Here is a 25,361-nt window from a genome sequence, read left to right on the forward strand (position 1 = left end):
CGTGGGAGCCTGTAATATGAAGTTAGAAGGGGAAAGTGGACGCCTTATCTACCTACGATTTTAGCATAAAGTAGTTTCAGAGAAGGTGTGTCACGTAATGGTACGTGAACGCCATCATAAACATCCTCACTACCACAGAAATAGAGTTTAGTTTGCCGCCCTTTAAGGTGGAGGAATTAAAATTGAGAAAACATTTGATAGAGTACCTACGCCATAGAAAGAGTGCCGCTTTATGCCGGACTTAAAATAGACGGCGGTAGAAAATACTTTATCAGAATCGAAGAGCTACAGCCAGATATAAGACGCATTTAAACACACCAGTATTTCTTCAAACGTAGGTGTTGGATACTTCATGAATCTCTCATAAGTTAGCAAAATGCAATGTTTACTGCTATGTTCCGTGCTATCTACACGTTTTTAAATTATCTGGCTTGAAGTAATGGGGTTCAAGAAACGCTGAATAGCTTTGAAAAAGATATGGCAGTGCATAGCTTTGTCTCCCGGGCGCCGTGCTGTTTCTCACGAAAATGCGCTGCCACCGCGCGCCGCCAGGGGCGCTGCATGCATACATATTATCCACACCTCTCTTAGCGTTTAAGCAGACTACGAAGCACTATAAACAAAACAGATTCTATAACGCATGGACATGTAAAAAAACGTGTGATATAAATCAAAGGTTTTTCCTCGTGTGGTATAGCAACTATATTAGATGAAAGGTAGTGTAGCCTACTGACGACCAATGAGAGATGTTTCTATTGACGGTCACCAGTTATGCCTGATGAATGATGATATTGGGTAAAGCTGAGCTGGGAAGCCCTCAGCATAGCAGGTTTTACATTATGTGTGCGGTCAGTAGGGCACGAAATATAAGACCCTGTACCCATCAACAAGGTTAAATAAAAAAACATTTAATGTCATGTGTTGTTGAAAAAATATTCATGTATTAGGACTGAATAAATAAAAAACGCCAAATTAAATATCAATAGTTTATTACATAAATTATCGCCAAGCTTACACTTTCATTTTATCTAAACCGATTCATATTAAAGATTTTAAAACGGCTTAAGTTACTAAACATCTGTATATGGCGCGACAGTGAGACACGAAAATGTGTGCGTTTGGGTCTCGTCACACCGCCACGACACTGACGCTCAGACGACGTCACGAATGGTACGCGTGCAGGACAAGTGGATACGCATCGGTGTGACAGCGGCGTGAGCTCCGTCGCGCTGTGACCAGACCCGCGAAAAGAGCGCACGACGGCCGCGCTGCCGCTTCACCTATATAAAAAATCTTATAAATAAAATCTAACATCTCTATGTTTTACAGTTAATTAGGCTATAATTGGTGTTACTACATTTCAAATACTATCTGTTTTTGATATTCAATGATAAAACTCTACGATTTGAATTGCGTAAGCTTTAAAACTAATTAATCATTTAGGAAAGAGTATGGGTTTTTTTAATAATCATATCACATGTCATCTGTCGTCGGTCCTCTCCATCGGCCCGCGCGCTGTGGACGTCCATATCACACATTATCTACCACCGTGCTCGCCCTCTCGCCTCTCCACCACAATACATCACACAGATCTTAGTATTCGATTAACTGGGCTCGTACAATAACATAAGAGATTACATCATTAACCTAGACTACATTATCTTTTAGATATATAATTTATCGACGAAGAAAATAAAATTATAATAAGGAATAATTAAAGTACACGTAATTAAGACATTAATAAGTAACGCGCCGTGAATGCAGCGCGCGGGCCGACGGCCGGCGGGCCGACACGTGGCGACTGACACGACTACTTGTGGCGTGGATATGACTAACGTATTACATATAATTGCATATATTGCTTTCGAGTGATCCATTAACCGGAATTTATAATATATTTACATTTTCTTAACATGACAAATAAAAATGGCCACGGAAAACTTATGGAACTGAAACAAATCTTAAGTCGAGGCCTCAATTCTGTATTGATTATGCGTGGAATCCGTACGGTTTCCTTGCAGGGAATCGCCTATTCTGTGCTTGAATTTACTATGATCGTCGATTCTTTAAACACGACACATTATGGCAAGATTTCAGTGTGATTTTAATTTTCATGCGGAATTGAGACCTGGACTTGCAAGCTGTGCTTGCGGCGGTCACCGTGTCTCGAGGTCGCGCGTACCCCGAGACCCAGCGCGCCTTTACATCTGGCCTGTTTGCTCTCACGTCGTCGACAGATACGTAGTTACGGAACACGTTTAAGATTTTAAGTCAAATGGTTTTAATCTGCGCATGAGATTCATACAGTCTGTCATTAAAAGTTAAGCAATCGAGCCGCTTCATAGCAAGCCAGACCGACTACCGCGTAGCTGAAGAAGCCTGCTTTGCCATCGAACGCAATGACACCCTGTACGAACGTTCTGTCGACGAAGTCCGCCACTGCTCCCAAAACCTCGTGTACCTCGTCAAAATAGCATATAGCTTTACGAATACAAAATGATTCAGTATACAAGACTTAAATCAAGCTATCTCACAATTTATTTACCTCTTCCAACGTATCAAAAGGTTCTTAAATATAATATAGGTATGTATATAATTAATTTTTCCATTTATTCTAGCTAACATTTTAAATAAAGATTTCACTATTTATCATGAATGTGATTGGTGTTATGATTTAGGACATTATTCTAACGCTGTGCCGTGCCGAGACCGGCCGTCCTTACATCGACCATAGAAATACTGGAATTGTAAATTGGTGTGGAACTGTATAATATAGTATCTATATAAAATGTGGTAAATATTATTTGAGCCGCTGGTGACGGCTTCGGTGTGGTGTCGGAGTCGAGCCCGCCCCCCCAACCCCCGCCCCCCGGCTCTACGTCGAGGATTGCCGAATCACCCTGAACATACTAAACATTTAGTGTTGGTAATTTGAAATGGTAGGTAGAAGCCGCACATCCTATAATCTACATGCACATCGAAACATTTAATTACCCTACATCTAATAATATAGTTTACAAAAAGCGAGTTTTGAAAAAATATAGAATCGTTTTTCTAATATGAATCAAAAATAATTTCGAGGGACCGTTGATGACACGTATACTTGTTACCTGATTTATGACTATCTTAAGTGGCTAACATTACAGCTCTCGTAGCTCTACATTCGGCCGAGGCACGACACAGCTGCCGCAAGGTACTTGAATGGTGCTATATGGGTATAATTGTAAATCTAGACTATCGAGATGATTGTGCCAAAAATCGAAGCGAAACGAGAACATAGACTGACAGGAAGGAGCATATATTAATAAATTGGTAGGGTGAGGGAAAAACATCGTGCGAAAGTTAGGCAAAATTTTGGATTCCAGTATTCTGACGTTCCTTGAAGTATGTTTATTCTTACAGTATTACTAATATTACCGTAACGGTTATACACATGGCATATGCCATATCCGTATCCGATCTTCGTTTCCTTTCAATTTTCGGCATAATCGTCCCGTGGCAGCGAACAGTCGAATTGACATATCCACTGATACGAATGCAGTCGGAACAAAAATTTTCGCTTGATAGCCCCGCGGGGCGTGCGAGTGGCATGTTGGCGCATTGCAATATGTATTCGTGTAACAAACACGGCTTCCCAAAAAGATGACCAATCAATGCGAGTGTATTTTCAGTGTTAACATAATACAGTAAAAACCGGTTATAGCGACATCGAAGGGATCACGTAATCTGGACGCTATATCCGATAGTCGTTATAAACGATACAATATTTATATGCACTTATTTAAAGAGACGTTACTATTTCATCGTTACAACCGATGTGTCGCTATAACCGGCGTCGTTATATCTGGTTTCTACTGTATTTAGAAAAGCGTTTGGAGATGGCAGTTTTATGTGACGCAGAATGTGAGTTCCAAGTCAATTTTTGTTTCATACTTAACGGGTTAATGTTATGTACAATATTTCAATACTATTTGAACACTGAACCGTGTTGCTTTAGATTGTGCGGAGTTTGAAACAATATGTACTGAACTAGCGCCATCTGTTGCTACACAGACATATTAATAGAATGCTTGAAAAAAGTCAGTCATAAAATTCGCAGTCTCATAATTAAAACGAGTACAAAAATAAACTCAAAGCTGCCGTAAATTAAAATTGAATGTCTCAAAAAATAATATAAAATCGCCAATACGAAAGGTAATAAGTAAGTTCAAATAATCTAAAAATAAAATATGTCAAAAAATAAAGTTAAAAGACGGTTAATAATTCAAACTAAAATTAAACAGTCATAAAATAATAAAGATATCACATAATAAAACAATGCTACTTATTTGAAATTAAATTAATATTCCACGTCGGCTCAGCAGTGGAAGTGAAAACACCAACCACTTGATCAGATTGGCGGGGTCTACCACAGACGAATTTATCGAGAGACAAGCTTTTTAATTAATATCGTAATTAAGTGCCGTAATTACCGATGGCTTGTCCTATTTTCAGACATGCAAAGCGGGCTCAGAGTCAACACAAGTGCTTAATTTTAATGCCCACTGTTATGACGCGAAATCCGCGATGTTTCATCGATAGCTATTTTTAACCGACTTCAAAAAAGGAGGAGGTTATCAGTTCAACGTGATTTTTTTTTGTATGTTGGTTATATCTACGGTTAAAATTATGATTGATACAAATATAGCACTGATGACAGATATGTTTCCAAACTCAAAGCAGAGATTACTTGTCTTAACAGCGACGCCACACTTCATCCAAAAAATGTATAAATTTTCGAGAATTTCAAATTTCTTATGTTTACGCGAATGTTATTAACGTCGGGAGATAATAATAATATAAAAACCGCGAAAAAATCCGTTAAATACTTTTATTTTCAATTTTAATTTTTTTCTCACTCTGTAATGACTATGTGTCAAGAAATACATCAAACAACTACATTATCAATTCAAAATCTGTTTAGAAAACAAATTCGATATTACCCAACATCCGTATTGGCACCGATCAAAAATACGCTCTTGAATCCTAATACAAAAGGTATGCCTCGAATGCATTAAAATTATTTAAAACCGTGTACCGTTTTGCCACTGACGTCAGTCTCCTTTGTTCTCTAAGTAAAATCAACGCTATCCCTTTCTCGCTCAGGTAGATGCCATTTAATGGGTGCAAAGAACGATTTAGAGTATTTTTTATGGCCGTGGGGGAGTACGCGCATTGCAAATCTTCAAAAAAAATTATAGTTAGCCATGAATTAGTTTGAAGTTCCCAATCAAAATATTAAACATGTCAAGGGGCGTTAAAATTATTTATTTTCAATTAATTGAAAACAAAATTTAAAATATCAAAATTAAATGAAAATTGAATACACACGACCTGATCGGCGCAGTAATCCGAAGCAAATGACTTTTAAAATTAGTCGATTCGTCCATCGCAAATAAAAAGAAACAATCAATATAGGTACATGAATGCATCGACTCGCGGAACACGGATGCGCGCCGGGCACGCCAGCGACCTTCCCTCGTCCTTTGGATGTACCAACAGCTTCAAACTAGTCCATATTTATTTGCATTCTTGATTTAAATAAAAGTTCTTTAAGTGGAACGTGTAACTATTTTTTTATTTTGAATTAGATTTTACTACAAGGCTAGCTCAACCAGGGTGGTATAGTAAGGGAAGTGACCGAAGGCTCTTAAGTCACAAGGTTCATCTACGATTCCTTCCGGATCGTATTCCTATGACCAATTATCCCAAGTGCTACTTGCCTTTAGCCAGCCTAGAGTAATTATTCCAAATTGCAATTAATTCGAACACAAAGTTAGATCACCGATGTATAGCGGTATAATGTCTGGTTGATTTAATTAGTATCAGCGCATCACATATCGGTACAAATTATTCGGAACACTTTAGAGTGCTACAGGCTGGACATTGCCTGTGATTAATTAGCAAATCCCAGTGGAATTCCTACATTAATAACTGCTTTGACATCCCCATGTCCAATCATTCTAATAAGTACCGTTGACAAACACAAAGGGAATTAGCGTGATTACAACGCAATATCAATTCAGTATCCTTTATGCATTTACGATACTTGAGAATATAATAGGATAAAGCAAACGCAGCCTTTGTCTGATTACGAGTAATCATCCATACGTATATCTGTAATAATTAAATTAAATAAAGTCCGTTTTGCAATAAAACACAAAACTGATGCCACGCGTTGTGTACCTCAGACCTAGTGGTGTGAGATACAGATAACGCCATCTACCAGCGCGATAGGTTAACACATTATTAGAAGGTAAGGCGACTTATTTTTTCCGTATTGCTATTTTAAATTAATCCTATTACTGAATGACTGATGTTTCTTGCAATAAACTGAATCACATATTCTTTGAGTACGCTTTTGGACCATATTAATTAAATGTAGCTTTTAGTTGACGCGATTTCTTACAAATATATTAGGTATTAGTGGAACAGTAATTCAATTAAATTAACTTACAATTCTTTCACTAGAAAAGAAGTTGTGTTAAAAATAAAAACAATAAAAAAGTCCTAGAGGTATTACATATACCGGATGAAGATAAATTTAAAATTGTACCTATTTCTGTGATATAAGCTTGCCTAGAGATTATATTATTTTGATTGTTTTTATATTTCCCCGAAAGGATTGACAATAATAAACAGAGCACTATATATCGACAATAAATAGATATTGCGTGTAAATATAACCAGGTGACGAGTACACTGACAAATTAATCAACCGACGTATATAGTGTATTCAATTATAGCGCAAGCCTTTCATTAAGTCTGCACGTGCATTCTCGGCTGCATGGTGGAAATTCCTTTAACCAAAGCAAATGAGATACCAGAGTATATTAACAACGTACATCCTACCATCTCGGAAATGTATTAAACGAAGGCGACGGCAGCGTCGGCTCCGTGCCGTGGCCATGTCGACGCGGATAGTGGCTGGTCTACCTAGAGCTCTCCATGTTTGTACTCGCACCATATATAATTTACTTTACATTGGACGGTCTCGGCTGTATATGTCCAAAGTTATTAGTTAGAAGTGCAAGTGAACCTCTGCCTACCCGCACGATGTTCCCGCTTATGATACAAAAATATTTCATATCGTTCGTAGAGCGCAAAACAGTATTAAAATTGTGAACGTATTTTAAAGCAAATATAAAATCTGTAAAATCGAACGGCGCTCGGGAAATACCTGTTAAATGCATTTTACCATAAATTCTTTTGAAGTTCAGCGAGACATTAAACATGTTATGCAAGTTATTTTTCAATATTACTCTTATGCAGCTTCATTTTAATATCGTTAAAGCATTTTTATTTAAGAAAATATTGCGAATTTGTCCTCAGACCGCTCGCGATATAAGGTAATATTCATATTATTTATATTGTAAGCGCATTATAAAATATGAATACGCTTTACACACAAAGTGAAGCAATAAGATAGTTTCCTAGAATAAAATTCATATATTACACGCATATTTAAGTATTATAGAACAGAATCTTTGTGAAAATGGTACTCGGTTAAAAATTAGATCTAAATATTTTGAATATTGATATGAGCGACTACACAAAGTGGAAATATTTCTCTCGCACAACACTAACGTCCACATCAATGTGCGAGTCCTCGTATCTTTTATCCGTTGTTAAACAATATATATTTCCATCAAATTTGGAAGCTATAACTTTAATTGATAATTGTTTAGTCCAATTATAAATGATACAAATGTTTATATTTTTTGTACAATTGTTCTAAATTAAACCGCACATTAGCTAGCTCTCATAAATTCGTCTGACAGTCGCACCGGCAACATATTGTGTCAAAATAAAATGCACTGAATTGTCATCTTTTGTGGAACATACAATATAAAGAAAAATAAAGCCAACTCAGTCTAAGCCCGGGTAAAAATAATTAGAATTTACAACACAGTGGTAATTATTAACATTTGAGCCGGACTCAAACTACAATTGGTTTTAGATATCAGCCATAGACGGTTTGTTCCAAATATTTGAGCCATCTTGCAATGCAGAGTGGAGTGCGTAATGCGATGTGATGTAAATCGAAAGGTTTTTATTGTTTATGTTGTAGTGAAACTGTTGTAACCGACCCTTGCATGTTGCAGAATAGTACCGTGCTGTACAAATGTGAATGAGAATAAATTCGATCATTATTGGTGATGTCAACATTTCTAAATTGTAAATCATCGAAATACACAACAAAACCCTTTCGACTAATGCTGAACAAATGTAATGCACTTACGCAATAGTGATACTTGAGCAATCAACACTGTGATGGCGAACGACAAAACTTAACGTAGAACAAATTATAATAATTAATGCTTTTTCACCAACTTTTTCTTAACTTAACGGGTGTTATACATCACAGCGGTGCGACGTCGCCAATAAAATGGACTGGAGTGTCGACCGCTTCCCTCAAGTGTCGGAAACGTTGGTAAGAAACAGCATGAGACGCACAGCTCGCACGTATGGTACACAAGTCGCACAGCATACATTCGCATTTTGATACATTAATCAAGCTCGAAACATGCTAAGCACTTATCAACTAGATTGGCATTATTGTTACTTACAACTATTTCGTTTATATAAAAGGAAACTATAGTCTTTTAAATGCGTATCAAAATCAAATCCAGGTAAATAACTCGAAAATGGGAATGTCCCATCTAAAGTTGGCTAACACATTGTAAAAAGCAGCTCGGAAGATCCGCATATGAAACCGAATCAGCTACATCGAATAACCGTGTATTATCTGAACACATGACGCTCAACATGTCCAACACAATGCACAACAGCGACCTGTCGCCCAAATTAACATCAGCTGACATGAGGTCCGATCAACGAGTCACCGTTAAAAAAATTCACCACCAAGCTGTCCCATGTTTAGTAAATACACGGCTCACTTCAACTGAATTTGATTTGAATCAAAGCCACTTGTAAAGCTAGCCAATGTCCATAATCTTTGTGTAGATCCCTTTAACTAAGCTTTGTGGTCAGTGATAGAGAATTAAAATTATATTGCTTTTGTCTTTGTATATTATATGGCACAAAAACTATATAGTAATATGAAGCTCTTATTACAATATTGGAGTTGTAAAGAGGCAATATCCCATGGTGGACGGACAATATTCATTATAAAATGTCCCTTGCAGTCCACGGCTGTCGCGGCGACTCCGCACAACCTCTCCAGTTTCCACTCACCACAAATACCAATACGTGAACCCGACGATAATTACCAATTATATTTTAATTGGCGATGTGAGGCTTAATGTCATGTAGTGCATGAATATGACAATGATATATGCAATATTCGAGGTGGAAATCTGACCACTGCTATTTATAGGTATGGTGCGGCGTACAGTAAGTGTTCGTAGCCGCGAAATTGGACAGATGAAGTAGATTTTAATTATCACAAGGAGCTTCAGCGAAATTGGTCATAATACTGATGTTTTTTACATAATTAAATGAAATGAGTTGAAAGTCTGCCTTCATAATATTATCTAGGACTGTGTGATAATACTGCCCATCCTTGTTGTGCCTTACATTGGATGATCACCTAAGCCCAGTCATTTCACTGGTGAAAATCCTATGTCACTTTATACAAGCCAATACTGAGTTGTATCACAATGACCATGGACAAAGGCTAGCAATACAATGGCTCCATACTATTGTACCTATACAGAGAAACATCAATACCAACTTAGAATATTAGTATAGTGCTATAAAAAAGTATTCCTTATACAAACTTTGTCAATATTGTGAATCAACACAATATCATATTGAATTTTAATGCCATATAGATACTCATTTTAACCATATGAAACCAAATTTTTAATATGAATCATAATTTTTAATACTCTCAAAAAGTAATTTGTAAGTCAATATTGATATTTATCTATATCTAGTGAGCACATTACAGATTAAGTCAAGCAAATATGTAAAGTCTAAATCAAAATCAGCCTTATTACATACATGCAATGTATAATATTTGTTCTATGAAAAAATTAATGTCATCATATAAAATAATTAAGTACGCCACAATCACAATATCATATAGTTGACAAAATATATTTGGGTGTTGCTCACACACCTAAGACTGAGTTTTAATAAGCAAACTTTGTAATTAATATATTTTTGCATGAAAAGAGCAACTCCTGTACATGAATGTTGTATTCACGGGATGTTGTGGAAATACTACATGTTTTTGACTCAAGTTTGAGTTTTTGCCAGTGCAACTTTGGCACAAAGTTATTATTTTTTTTTCTATTTTACCTTCAGGACACATTTTTAACTAGATATTTGTGAAAAAGCTTAAATAGACACCGATATATCATAACTTTACTATATTAAAAAATATGACACAATACATTAAGTTTTGTCTAGATTTCCAGTGCTATGACCTAGACAAGTGTTTAATCTTAGTTCTGCTTCTACTGAGAAAGTGACAATGTGCATCATATTGTGATGTTAAGTCTAAATCATTGTGCATTGTTAGCTGCCCACCATGCCACAGTTTTACACGAAAACAAGATGTCAAAAATGTGATCCACAACATCTCCATAGACATAAACTTGTTCTGTATCCATAAATTACATATTAAAAATTTTCCAGCAATATACATACATATCCATCCAAATATAGCATAATTGGCTAACTACATTACAATAATTTAGATACATTTTCTCATAAAAAAACACAAATATCCACCATGCTGATGGCAATGCATGATGTTAACTTTTAAAATGCTTGTATTTTAAATATAGATTAAAAATAAGAGTATCACGAAGCATAAAAGCGTTTAAAGTTGATCATCAATAGATTTAACAAAATAATAATCACAATACTTCAGTCTATGTAAAAAAACAAAATCTTAAAGATCAATATGATTTGTTGTTTACATAATTGAGGTTAATAAATAAGTCATGTTTCTATTTTCGTTGTACAGTAGCTACAAGACGGTAATGTAAAGCTATGTTTCAAAAATGTATGGAATCTTAGGCCAGAGAAGTTACGTCACATAAGCTGTTTCACATCGTAACATAATCAAAAATAGTAAATATAAACAGCAAGGTATAGTCTTTAGATTTCCTTAACAAGAAGTCTCTGTTAATTCTATGGCAGTTTTTTAGAAAAATATACAAATGGATCATTTCAATTAGTATAAACCATTGTCACCAACCACTTGGAGATCATTTACACTGGCAAGCCACTGCACTGTTCACAAAACCGACACTGTCCATGTGTCGTTCACACGAGAAACCCGTAAGGACCGCTGCCGCGGATGTGCGCGCGCATGCTCTGGACGCTGTTCATGATCTTCTTCTGGTGGCCGACGAGCGTGACGCCCAGCGAAGCGAGCTGCAGCACTGTCAGGTCCACCACCGCATCCATATCAGTCACGCCGCCGGCGCGGAACTTCTCCACATACCGCGACATCTTGATGCACTCCAACCATTCCTCCACTGAAGCGAACTGGATCAAATCGGGGGTGTCGCCGGCTAGGGGATCCGCACCAGAGCGGTTTTGGGCTTTTTTTCGCAATGTGTCTGGATAGCCGATCAGTTTGTCCAAAGTCTTAACAATGCTTGCAAATGTGGGCCGGTGTGTACGTTCCTTTTGCCAGCAGTCGAGCATGAGCTGGTATACTGCTTCTGGGCAGTCCATCGGCGCCGGCAGGCGGTACCCTTTTTCAATGGACTTGATCACATCTTGATTGCTCCAGTTCCAATAGGGGCGCTCGCCAAAACTCATCACCTCCCAGCAGACGATGCCCATGGACCACACGTCACTAGCGGACGTAAACTTCCTGAACGCGATGGCCTCAGGAGCAGTCCATCGTACAGGAATCTTCCCGCCGCGAGTGGTGTACGCGCCGTCAGCAGTGGACTCTATCTCTCGCGATAGTCCAAAATCAGCAATTTTGCATACCAGGTGCGAATTGACCAGCACATTACGGGCGGCCAGATCCCTGTGTATGTAATTCATCTCGGACAAGTACTGCATGCCGGTTGCGATGCCGCGCAGCATTCCAACTAACTGAAGAACCATAAATTTGCCATCGTTGGCGCGTAGAAAAGTATCAAGAGAGCCATTTTCCATGAATTCTGTAATTATCATAATGGGATTGCATTTGGTGACGACTCCTTGCAAGAAAATAACATTGGGGTGCTCGAATTGACCCATTATAGACGCTTCGGCCAAGAAGTCACGGCGCGCTCTTTCCGTGGACCCAGGCTTCAGAGTTTTGATAGCCACGTCAATTTCTTGACCACAGCTGGCCAACTTCAGTTTGCCGCGACACACGTCTCCGAATTCTCCGCCACCTATAATAGCTTCGATAGTAATGCAAGACGCGTCGATTTCGCGGGCGAATTCTCTAACTGCCTGATTAGGGTCTTCGTACGTGTGAGGGTCTATGTATGTTCTGGAGCCGGTGCCCGCGAACAAAGGCGTGGTAGCGTTGCTGCTTGTTTTGGCAGGGCGCTCAGGGCCGCTGTATACCTCGCCGTTGCGATAGTTCAACGCATTGCAATCGCCTGGCTGTTTTTTGTCACATTCGTCCTCTGTGCGTGACCGTAAGAATAGAACAGTTGCAATAATCGCCACTACAGACAGCACGACCACTGCTACCATCACACCGGCGACTAGCCGCACTTGGGCACCTTCCTCCTCGTTCACATAAGTCGTTTCTAACAGATTGCCTGTGCGCGCGTATACTATACTGCTGAATTCGCCCCAGCCCCTCTTCATTTTGGCTCTAACTCTAATGCCATACTCAGTGTCTTTTTTTAGACCCATTATAATAGTGTGAGGTTCTTTTGTAATTTTAAGTGTAGTGTTTGCATTTTTCTCCAAATTGTCTTTAGGGAAACATTTAACTTCATAGCTTTCTATAGTATCATCAGGATCAGTGAGGTCCACTGGAGGTGGATTCCATGCAAGGCTAATTTTGTCTACCTCTACATTCAATACCCGTAGTTTAGTGACCACACTTACCACAGAGGCTTCAGTGATAGCTGTTATATCTACATATTTTGGGGGATCTGAGGTAAATTCTGTGACACCATTCTCAGCAAATACTTGAAATTTGTATTCGGTCACTGGGTCTAGTCCCATGACTGTAACTCTTGTATTATTAAGACCAGTGGCGGCTGGTCTGTATTCAACACTAGGGCCACAGTTTAAACAGTACACTCTGTATGTGACATCATTTCTACCTCCTGTATTATGCGGTGGCCGCCAAGCAAGCGAAATAGAGAACTGATCAGCAAAAGTCACAGTCAAGTTATCAGGAGCAGAAGGTGGCTGTGTGCATGGAATGTTTTTAGGGTCTTTCTTGGCTCTGTAATATTTGGGAGCACATCTACATTCAGAAGCTGCAATTGCAGTGGACTGGGAGTGATCAGGACATGGTATACAATGGTCGTCACCTGTGTGAGCTTTAAATTTTCCTGGAGGACATTCAGTGCAAGCTTGATTATTGTGATCTGGCTCAAATCCAGCTCGGCATTTGCAAGAACCACTGGGGAGGGTCCACTTGCCATCTCCCTTGCATAGATATACTGGGGGTGCCTCACCGGGGGCTATTTCTGCATTCTCAACACATGTACCATTAGCCTGCTCAATAACAGTTACTTCTCTCCCTGTAGGTGTTGCTGGGAATCTAGCAAAATTTATAGTCACCTCAGGACATGTGATGTAGTATACTTTCACAGCCAATATGGATATGCAGGCGCCCTGGTCACGGAATGCAAAATATACACCCCTTTTTGTGACAGCAATGCTTTTGACTTCAGTGTTAATATCCACATCAGAATTGGTGTTGAAACGACCCTCACCTGCAGCAATGCGGCCTACCAGTTTGTAGCTCTCGGGCTCCCACGGAGGCTGCTCGCGCGTCGCCACGTCGAACTCGTAGTACAGCAGGCTGAAGGTCTCCTTGCAGCTGAGAGCGTTGCCCGGAAACAATGAACAGTCACGGATGGTAAACTTGATCTCGATGTAGATTCGGTTGGCATTGCGCCGCTCTATAAACGGTGTCCACAGCCAGTTGTTGACATTATTGTGGGCGACGTCGCATACCACGTACGAGCGCCAATTGATCTGCTTCTCAAAATTGGTGTAGGACTCCTCGAGCCAGCCGGGAGTGCTGGCCTGCGCGCCATAAGGGAACCGCGTCCAGCCCAGCGTCGACTCAGACGTGGTGTCTAACAGCAACACTTGATCGGCGTCCACTTGCAGACACAAGGCCACAGCGGCCACGATCACCGCTAACCACATCATCGCGACAGCATCACACACGACACGCACCAAAAACGATGCGGACCACTCGACCGCTCAACTCTCTACATAATGTTGTGTCAATACTTGGTCACTTTACATAAAGGCAAGTTCAGTCATTTCTCCTCAGGTATGTGTTACGAGTGGCTGCCGAGCGCGGACTGAGCCGGGTCAGGTCGGGGCTGCGCTCTATAAGGGGATGCTACCCTCCCGCCGATAGGACAACAAGTGAACACAAATAACGCGGCTCCGTGTGAGGATTCAACATTTATATTTTATATTGATCCCACTATACACAGACTACTCTCTTGACATGGACGCGCAGCACTTTTGAATGTTGCCATGTGTGAAATTTTATACTGAAGTGCATTAGAAAGGGACATACGACATTGCATGCAATGTTGCCAATCTCATCCTAGGACAAAACTGCAAAAAATATTAAAAAGTCTACATTTATATTCTACAAATATTCAGCTTTTTTATATCATTTTAGTTTCTAACTCAAATTAAACGACCTAAACATGGGTTTATATCCATGTAAGTACAACAATAAATACATAATTTAATAACAATAATAGTAAATAAGTATTTACTGCAACTGTATTGTTTTTAATTTACAATTATTTATTTGTATAATCCATCTGATGCTCGTAAATTGGTGACCTGAACTAAAGATTGAGAAGATTCCAAAAAACCGTAAAACTACATGTAAAATTACAGAGTTGGCTACACTGATATCGCGTAACTATTTTCTCACGTAGGATGGAAGGCTCCAAAATGCCTTCCTTTCTTTATGATAAAAACTAACATTTCTAAAATTAAAAATAAATTGTTTGACTTTGATATATTAAGTACCTAATTTTATTGCTATTAATTTCTATATAATATGTAGAGAAGTATTAAAAATATGTGTTTCCTTTTTAAATCTATAAGTACTTGTTCTTATAATTACGTCTTTTTGTTTTTTGTGCTGTCTTATTTATCAAGCAGTTGTTTAGAAATAACTTTTATTACCTATGCGCAACTGTAATTTAAGTTAGGAACTATGCAATAAACAATAATTATTATGATAGTGTGGTTGCAAAATTCGAAAGGCAACAGGAAAGTAATAAACAAAAATGGTATGACAACTAGTGTTGTCACTTTTAGAATTTTCGCATTTTCAAAGGGCAAAACACTGCAATACAGGTGTATTGTAGCATTAAGTTAGACTTGATTGGTTTTGGTCGAATTATTAATTGTAAATTATAGCACACCCTATTCGAGTTTCTTACACTAACTTTGATTTTACACAGGATAATACTGACGTGATAAGCGCAAAAACGGTATCAGGGAAACCTTATGTCGAGATAATCGAAGTTTTGTTAATATAGTTTTGTATGTAAAACTGAAATAGAGAACTTATTTTTAATACTAATAATTACTAGTTCAAGTATCAGAAAGTAAACTATGTATGTATCTATTTGAATTATTAAAATGACTTTCATTTACCTTAAATCTTGAATTTGTGTTTTCCTGTTCAAAATTTCAACTAAACATCTGACGTATCCGCGGATGCAAAGCTCTTGACCTTCGCAATTGCCTCCGCCTCCGCTAAGAAGTCCAAACCCTAGTTTGACAAACATTTTTAGAGAGTTCTATAAAAAAGACTTGGCAACACTGTCTGGAAAAGGTTATTCGGGGTTCAATTTTCACCTTTTGTTTGTAAATATTTCGGAAACTATCTCTTTTAAAAAAATATGTATGTCGTTTTGTTATACACCCTATTGTAAGTTAAAAATTAAAATTTGTATTCTTCATTGTCTAAAAAAATTGTAGTAGCATTTTTTTCGAAAGTAATGTAATCCTTGCGAAGTCCTTGGGGGAATCCTTCGAAATTTTTAAGTAATTTTTTTCTTTAGTTTAGGTAAAGTCTAGAACAATAGTCAGTACTCAGTAACAGTAGTTAGGTAACCATTGGCCTTTGCGTGCAGTAAATTTTACAAGTTGGATTTTTTTTTGTTCGAAAATGATTATAGAATTTATATTTTATCGCAAAAATTTATAAAAAAATACCATATTTTAAAATCACTAGCGTGAAATACATAACATTTTCTATTTACAAATGAAATCAAGAAGACCTAGGTCCTCGGTAGATACATAGGCTACTGACTTTCAATTTTTTAACTACTTAAATTGACACAAATAGATCATTCTGAAATGAAATCCATGAAATCCTTTAGGTCTGTAGAACAAAACAAGGCTGTAAAGTAAAAACATTATTTGAACACAGCCAGATTTAAAATGAGTTACGAATGTACCTAGATACAAAATTTATAATGGAGGTGGATATATTATTTAGTAAACAGATGGTTAGCAGGAATTGAGACTGTGCATGAAGTATCCCACCCATCAATTTACTAATATTAGGTATTCAATGATCAAAATTTTATATGAAGCCATATACTTACATTTATATATCAATTAAAAGGTATTTAATAAAAACTTCATGAAATAAATTAACTGCAATAATTTATTTGTAATAGACTAATATTATATCGAAATAACAAAACATATCACAAGCAAATATTATTTCACATAAAACAGGAATTTATAAATTTGATTTCAAAGTTTTATTATTGTTTCCTTCATTAATATGGAAATAATATATTGTAGGAACATTTTATTGGTGTTTTCATAGTCTGCAATTTAAAACATTTGTGGATCTTATTGAGGGAACTTGGAACAACTCTCATGTTGATAATACAAACATTACCCACCATTTGGGTAGAATACCTTTTCCAAATTTGGATATTAAAAATGTTGACATAAATAAATTCTGTATAAAATAATATTCTGAAATCCATTAAAGGTTCTAAAAGCTGCATAATGAATTCACTACTTATAGTAAATATTTGATTATTACGCTATGACTACAATAATTATGGCAATTTTTTCTAAATAGTAGATTCTAGGTAATACATAATTATTTTGCATTGCAAACACCACTTTAAGACTGAGAGGTACAAAGCCAATTGCTATTTTACATTTTTTTTGGTACAGTCGAGTGCTAAATTTTTCACAAGATTTAATAAAAAAATGTCCATACTAATATTTCTAAATGATCAATAAATGGCTTCTGAACAAAGAATCATGTTGAACTGAAAGTCAATTGGAAATTTTCCATGTAGATCTTAGTCTTAGTGGTATCAATTTAAAGAGATCCTACTTAAATTCTAAGTTGTGATTCAATTGTGCTAAGGAAGATCAAGATTAAAATCATCTCCTAGTAAGATTTACAAGACTTGATCTTTATTATGTGACAAAATAAAAATAAGATATAACCAATATTTACTATAATTTGGTAACATAAACATTTGACTAGCTAAGTTAACATGTTATTATATATGTAGAATGAGTTTTAGGATTGATTTTAAACACAGGTATGAAGGTGAACTAGTGCAAGGTGGTAACAGGCTGAAGTGAGATTAGAATCTAGTTCATAGCTTAAGATTTTTTTGTTCTATCGCTAAGCTTAATTGTTCTAAATTGTTGAACACATGATCCTTAGCTGGTGGTTTCTCAGGTAAGTTAGTGGTCACCAGCAGAGCATGCCAGCCTGCTGATCTTGCACCCTCATAATCCTTCTGAAGATCATCTCCGATATGTAAAGCTTCATTTGGCTCCACAGGCTGCTTACAAAGCTTCAAAGCATATTCAAATATTCTTTTATCTGGTTTGCTGAAGCCGCTTTTGTATGATGTTAAAATAAATTCAAAAACATCATGTAAATTAAGGTTTTTCAGAATGTCATCTAGACGGGGATCAAAGTTTGATATGATCCCAACAGACACACCTTGTTTACGCAGCGAGCATATGATGTTATCTCCGCCGTCGGCTATGCACCAGCACCTCTTGGTTTTGAACTCATTAATGAGAGTGTCTGCTAGAGTAGCCACATCGGCGCTCGCTGGAAGGTGATCTTTCAGCGTTAGTTTCACAAGCTGCCTCCACCACCCTTCCCAGGTTATAGTGTCCTTACCGAAGTTTGGATGTTTTTCCCACATCAATTTAAAACTGTCCTTCATTTTTGTTTTGACGTCATCTGGCGATCCTTTGAACCCATGGTCACGGGCCACGATAGTGTAAAAGTGCCAGGGCGGTATCCTGAACTTCAGCAAAGTATTTGTAGCATCAAAAGTTACTAGCTTTATGCCTTGCAAACTCATCTTCGTCCTATTTCTTCACATAATTAGATTTCACTAGAAGAATTAACGAATTCTTCTTTGTGCGACCATGAAACGAAAAGAAAAAAATAAAATAAAAAAGAGAAATTAGAACTAAACTACCGATGAAATGTAAAAGAAAATCACAAAGAAAAACAAATTCTATGAAGAAGAAATCTAAAAAAATATTACTGTCATTATGTTCATTCTCCCATATTATCATTTGTAGCATGTAAATCTCCTTCTTTTTCACACACTAATTCTGTATGTCAGTAACTTCTTGCAAACTATTTCTTCAATGCTAGAAATCACAACAAATGAATGTTCTTATATTTATAATCTGTATATATTTGCAGGTAATACCTATTTTTAATCTGTAAGAATTTAATTAATTTGAACCAATCAGAAGCACCGTGATCAGAATACAAACGTAGCCCGTCAAATAATGTCAAATTAATATTATTTTGACATTCAGGAGTTCGATTTGATAAAATTTGCGATTGGTTTGCATCTTAAATGCGAAATTGTCTCTGTTCTGTAGTGAAAAGTTTAACGAAACAACAAGAAATTAAATTCTAAACATGGTGTACGTTAAAGGAGGTAAGAGTTTGTGTAAATATTTATTTATTGATATCACTAGTTATACTTGGGACACGTCAGTATTCACCGTAACATAATTAATATATGTAACACATTTTTAACGCGTTGAATTGTTATCATCACATCCTATTAACCTCATTTAAACAGAGAAATAATCTTACTTGTGTGCGAAATACATAAGGCTTGAAATTTTAACATAGAGACTCTTGGAATGTTCTGGAGTTCTTGGAATATTTTATTAGATGTTGGCGGAGTTATTATTTAGGAAATTTTATTTTATTTATTTAACTTACTTCTCCATTTATCACCGTTTGGTTTTGCCAAAAAACTTCTCACACTAGGCTAAGCCTGTCAATTATGCATATAGTTAACTACATGTTTATAAATTGTATTAAATGATAATATGTACTTATAATTATTGTAGGCACACTAATGTTACGTAGAGTCAATAACAAGTCAAGGGTGATGACAATTTAAGGATGAAAATGAATTTGAATTAATTGTACATTGTTCCAAAAACACTTTTTTTGTATCTTAGTTTATGAGGACTTCCACTAATTATACAAATGCATAGTATTTATATTGTTACTTGCATTAGCTTTTGGCTTCACCCCTACAAAAGAGTTCTTCTGGGATATATAAAATTGCAACTTTCCTTTAGATCCCAAACTATCTCTGTAAAAAATGAAACACAATTTGTGTAATTTTAAAACCTGCCACATTATGTCTCTGTTGGCAGTTAAGTCAAAACCCTTTTCTTTATGTTTAAGTTGTTCCTTCTGAAATACAATTAATACCAAACTAGTTTATCCGAATATCAGTGCGTTATTTTGCAACTCTCCTACAAACTCCGTAAGGAAATTTGATATAAATTAATTTGGTAGTTTTTGAGTTCATGTTCTCGAGAGATAGGTAAATATTACAGGGAAATTATTGTTTCATTTTCAAGGATATCTATGTTATTAATTTGCCAGATAACATCTCAGATTTCATTGATACTAAATCAATTAAATGTGTAAATGTTCTTGGAGATTAACTCTTGGTCTCTCGTGGCTCGCCGGCGAGTCAAGACAGCTACATGACATTTGCGTGTGTCACGGGATTATAACCTTATATACTACATAATATATACTACATAATAAGGTTATTTTTCCGTAACACGCCTAGCTGTCAATGTTTGCCGGCAAACATTCAGCTACCTCACGGGTTAATGCCCCAATAGAAAACACAAAAGTACTTATTTCACAATTCTGCACTGTAGCTTCCACATTGGTATAACATTTGTTTGAGCTTGTTAATATGTAGTCACCTATTAGAAGGGGGTAAGTAGTATGAATATTGTTTTATGTCTGTGTGTGTAATGTGTGTAGTAAGCTAACAACATCATAAATCTTATTTTTGGAACTTGAACTTATATAAAAGTCGGTCTGTGCTATGAAATTGGAGATAGTTTCACTTTTATTTATAAAATTATATGTATATATAAAAGATATTATAATTATGTATTATATTTGTTTATCACGGTTTAAAGCTGTGCTCAAGAAATATATGAAACAAAAGTAACTTAATTTGTGTTGCAGACCGACTCATGTAATTTAGTTTACCTTAGCTCTTGTAGCTGAGAAAAAATACATAGTTTGCGGTCTGCCCACCTACAATTAGCTTATTTTAGTTCTTGATCAGCAGCCTACAGTCCTTTTGTAGTAGTATTAGCTTAACAACAATATTTACCAGTGTAATAAAACAATAAATAGCACAGTTGTTTGAACTTGTTTGTATAGAAAACATCTGTGACTTTTCATTGTGCAAATAATAGCAATAAAACTAAAACTAATGACATTGATAACCTTAGCAGCTGTTTATAGATGATGTCTTTCTTATTATTCACAATCTTAACCTTTTCATTGTCCTTCTGTTTTACATCTTCAGCATATTGTTGATGCAATAAAGCTTATTTGCTATATTCCGTAAGCCCATATATGAAAATGTATTATAGAATAATCTTGATTTCTCATCTATGTAATATGTAAGTTTAAATTTAACTCTGCCAATCAATTCCTAGACATAGTAATCACACTAACAGCAAATAATAAGTTTGTAATAGAAAATTTTCTTTTTTAGTTATTTAAATACATATTTATGGTCTTCACATTTTTTTTCTTATATTATGTAGATTATTTTTTTTTCATGTATCATGATTCTAGGTCAATTGGATGTACAACATAGCTTTGACTTCCTTGTAAAATAGCAACATATGCATCATAAACGGTCTTATCTTTTGATCGCTTTGATTTACAAGAAAGATTTTTTCATAGCTGGAAGAGACCATTGTCTCAAGTATAAGATATTAAATTCCAACTTGATGGCTCGATGCGTTTCTGAAATAAAGGAGTGTGATAGACATACAGACTGACACAGGGACGAAGTTATTCTACCGCAGTTCCTTTTGAGCTATGGAGCTATAAAAACAACTAGACATACTCAATATAAGGTGTATTTTATAATTTAATGTTAATACATTTTTTGTACAATATTTATTACAGATGGCACTGTGGTTGAGCGGAGTCCGTTCAGTCTTTTTGGCTGGTTTTGGGGAGCAGTGGACTTTGTGTATCTCCTGTGAGTATCTCTTCTGACATCATATGAAAACCTCTAATAGTTATTAAATATTTTTAAATTTTTAGTATTATTGTTTTTTTTCGTTAATTTATGTGGATTTTCTCCGCACTTTTACGGTGATGTGCGTGTATTAGCTTATATAATTAATCAGACTTTGTATAGAAAAGACTTATTCAAAAAAATATATTTAATAATAATATTATAAAAGAATGTACATTTGATGACAAAAAATAAAGCCCGGAGTTTCTTTCTGCCTTTCTTCTTTGGGTAGTCATTGCTTAGGTAGTTAGTGAAAGGCTGGTAGGTTAGCTAGGTTAGGGCTTTTATTGTCTTCACCGGTGAGGATCGCGACGCGTTTCTCCCTTATTGCTTATTTAAAAATACATATATACATCATTTAATTTCTTCTTCCCTGCCAGCCCGAGCTGGCTCTTTGTTTACTAAGTATATTTTTCATTTATTTTATTTTCAATATAAATTGTCTTTGCTTAAGCTAAATTAATTTAATTAAGTACTAGTTAAATATTCTCATGTACCTTGACTTATCATAAGTGCAACTATATTCGCCTACGTGATGAATAAAGCATTTTTTTTTAATTTTTTTTTTTAATATTAAACTTTACTCTGCCTGTGTGAAAGAACTTTCTAGAATACTAAACTTGTGTACTTGTAGGACTTGTTAATCCATGCACAAAATGTCATCCAAATCCAATCTGTGAATTACAAATTTCTTAACTAGCTTTTATTTGTAATTTAATTATATATTTACGATTTTATATATTTTCGAGGGTTTATATTTTATATGTATTCTAGGGTCAATGGACAGTACAGTATTGTAAAATTGCAAAACCAGCACCATAAACGGTGATATCTTTTGATAAAGTAGATTTACAAGTTTGAATTTTTCACAGCTGAAAGAGGTCGAATACTCGAGTATTTGATATAAATTTTAACTATATACCTCTATGCGTTTTCTAGAGGGTTTAAAAAGTCTCTAAAAAGTGGAATAACTTAGAAAACTTTGAAACTAACTATGGCGTGCTGTTTGTAAGATATTCACAAAAGGTATTCGGTTTTGTTTTGGTTTGGAACAATGTTCCTTCCATTTTTGCCAATGTAGTTACTTGACATGAGATTTAACGTCTTATGTCTGCACGTGGACGCTCCACTTTAGCACTTCGTGATTTTAAGTCCTAGTTGATATTTGCTATGTTTTAGTCCAGTTGTCGCATCAGGCGAGCTGGTCTCATATTGTTATACAATAATATGTGTTGGGAAAATATTTGTTATTAATATGTGTATTTATCCATCAGGTTTATGACTCTAGTGAATCCGAGCTACAACAAGCATGGAGATAAGTACGTGAGGGACTTCCGGCCTCCGGGCAGTGGGTGAGTATTCATTACATTTTCAAATGTTGTAGTTGCTTAACATGTATATTTTTATTATGTATTTGTAATATTCCCGAATGTGCTTATAGGGTAACATGCTATTACTAAAAACAAATAATATGTATATCTACAATTGTATATAGTTTCTCCACCTCGAGCGTACCTACAGACACACAACTACACCCTCACATATCACCACATCCATAGCGTATATGTAACTCCAAAAAAATTTTTTTTCTTTTTTGCTTATTCGTCATTTTTTTAATTGCTAAGTCTTTCATGTTGTCTTGTCACTACTTGTTAACTCATTTATTGTTTGTATCGCATTAATGCATAGCAGATATTCTAATAAGATTTCCGTTTTCCCATTTCAGACCACCGAAACCGCCTTCGCGCAAGTTCGGAGGCTTCGGTCCGTCCGGGTCGGGGCCTTCGCCCCCACCGATGGGGGGCGGATGCGGCTGCGGCTAATCACCCACATTCCGAACTGAAGAGATAGTGGTATGGATGTTTAAAAACGACTACTGTGATTTTTGTTATAACCTAAATTACTACCATCAATTTTGTTTGAGTCATTTTTTTTTAATAATCTGTCAAAGCAAGATTTGAAAAGACGTTATAGTTTGTTCCCTTTTTAAATGTTACTTTTATTGTAGCCACGGTGTCTTGGTATTGCTATCTCACACATTCTACCTTACGATTAAAAAGCAGATCCTGTGATTTTCATTACTTTTTTTAGGTAACAATATGTTTTGTGTGCTTTGTATAAAATGTAATATAAATTATACATTTCCTATATAATCCACTCCAAATTTCAAATCTCTATACAAAAAAACAATTTGCCATTAATAATGTACATTTTATGATCATACCACTATCTTTTAAATATGACTTTCCATATTTACTGTTTTACAAATAAAAATAATAATTGAATGAGTTATAATATCATTAATACTTATTTAGATTTAAGTAAAATGTCTGGCCAAGTGTGCATCAGAGTGCAAGGTCTGATTTACTAAATTAATGGGGTCCTTATTAAAAAAAATGATGAATGTTGCAACTAATGTTTAGTCCTTGAGTCTCGATAATAGCCGGAAGGAAAAGTAAAAATCTCAGTTAGCTAACTTATAAAATATTATAATCATGCATTCATTTAGTTTACAATAACTCTATTTTGTATGCCGGCATAGGTTTTTTTTAAATACACTTTTTAGTGTGTATTACTATACTACTTTATTATAGAATTGCAAAATCCATATTAGAACATTTCCAACATTCTTGATATATAAAACCTATGAATAACTGTATTTGAGACCCAATATTGTGCGATGTTTTAGGTAGGTAGTATTGCTTAAAAACATAGATTTTAATTCAAAAGCTGTTTTGTCAATGTCAATTTATTTTTTAATAAATTCTTTTATGACATATTTTTGAGTATCGGGGGGTCAAGTATCCAAAATCGTTACTGACTACGGACCTGCTCTGTCAGTCAGCTTGATTATGTCTCGTAACTATAATTTACTACATCTCAAAACTTGTCTTATTAACTACATATTATAGTTGTTTAATAAAAAACAACGTAAATTGTAATGAAAGTAAGAAAATAATATGATTTATTTGCTTTAAATATTTTCTTATATATAAAACGCCTAGAATTGTGATGCTTATTAATACATAATATTAATAACAACATTTTGTTTTTTTTTTATCCTGAAATATTAAAAATGTAGGAGTAGTAAACGCTCTCTTACTTATTCACCGTCGTATGTCCAAAAACATAATTTTGCTTCTGTAAAATCCGACAGAGTAACATAATTACAGAAGTGAACACTATTGGGAAAGAATGGCGAAACCCAAGTTAACATAGCTTTCTTATGACAGTTAAATTTTGCGCACAACGGCCGGACCTATTACGGGCTAAGTGCGGAAACAGGAGGCACTATGAGATTGAAAATTAGTTAGTTGTGAATGAGGTCTGGAAAGAGGAGTCTGTAGGCACAATATTTGTTATCACAACGGCTTGGTGAAAGCTGAAATTGTATATATGATATTGATATGCTTTATACTGCCTTTCAAATAATGTCCTTGAAGTGCAAAGGCCATATGAGGTACTAAAATATTATATCTAAGCTTACAGATTTTTTGAGTAATTTTGATGGCTTGCACAGTGAGTTATATTTGAGTTATATTTTTGGAGTAATTTTAATGGTTTGCTCAGTGAGTTATATTA

At 35.7% G+C, this 25,361-nt stretch overlaps 3 protein-coding genes across 3 annotated transcripts; 1 reads left to right on the forward strand and 2 right to left on the reverse strand.

Annotated features, from left to right (window-relative positions):
- Positions 1–972: 972 nt before the first annotated feature.
- Positions 973–14,685, reverse strand: LOC115441418 (ephrin type-B receptor 1-B). The gene has a single exon (XM_030166201.2). It carries the CDS (start codon positions 14,317–14,319, stop codon positions 11,284–11,286), a length of 3,036 nt encoding a protein of 1,011 aa, XP_030022061.1. The 5' UTR covers positions 14,320–14,685; the 3' UTR covers positions 973–11,283.
- Positions 14,686–17,343: 2,658 nt separating this feature from the next.
- LOC115441424 (haloacid dehalogenase-like hydrolase domain-containing protein 3) lies at positions 17,344–18,706 on the reverse strand. Its single transcript, XM_030166208.2, has one exon. It carries the CDS (start codon positions 18,522–18,524, stop codon positions 17,796–17,798), a length of 729 nt encoding a protein of 242 aa, XP_030022068.1. The 5' UTR covers positions 18,525–18,706; the 3' UTR covers positions 17,344–17,795.
- A 171-nt stretch (positions 18,707–18,877) lies between these two features.
- Positions 18,878–24,823, forward strand: LOC115441425 (selenoprotein K). Its single transcript, XM_030166209.2, has 4 exons — positions 18,878–19,121; positions 21,665–21,740; positions 23,054–23,131; positions 23,506–24,823. Exons 1-4 carry the CDS (start codon positions 19,103–19,105, stop codon positions 23,600–23,602), a joined length of 270 nt encoding a protein of 89 aa, XP_030022069.1. The 5' UTR covers positions 18,878–19,102; the 3' UTR covers positions 23,603–24,823.
- The last annotated feature ends 538 nt before the right edge of the window (positions 24,824–25,361 follow it).

This window comes from Manduca sexta, chromosome 27 (assembly GCF_014839805.1).
Source record: "Manduca sexta isolate Smith_Timp_Sample1 chromosome 27, JHU_Msex_v1.0, whole genome shotgun sequence".
Classification (NCBI taxonomy): Eukaryota; Metazoa; Arthropoda; class Insecta; order Lepidoptera; family Sphingidae; genus Manduca; species Manduca sexta.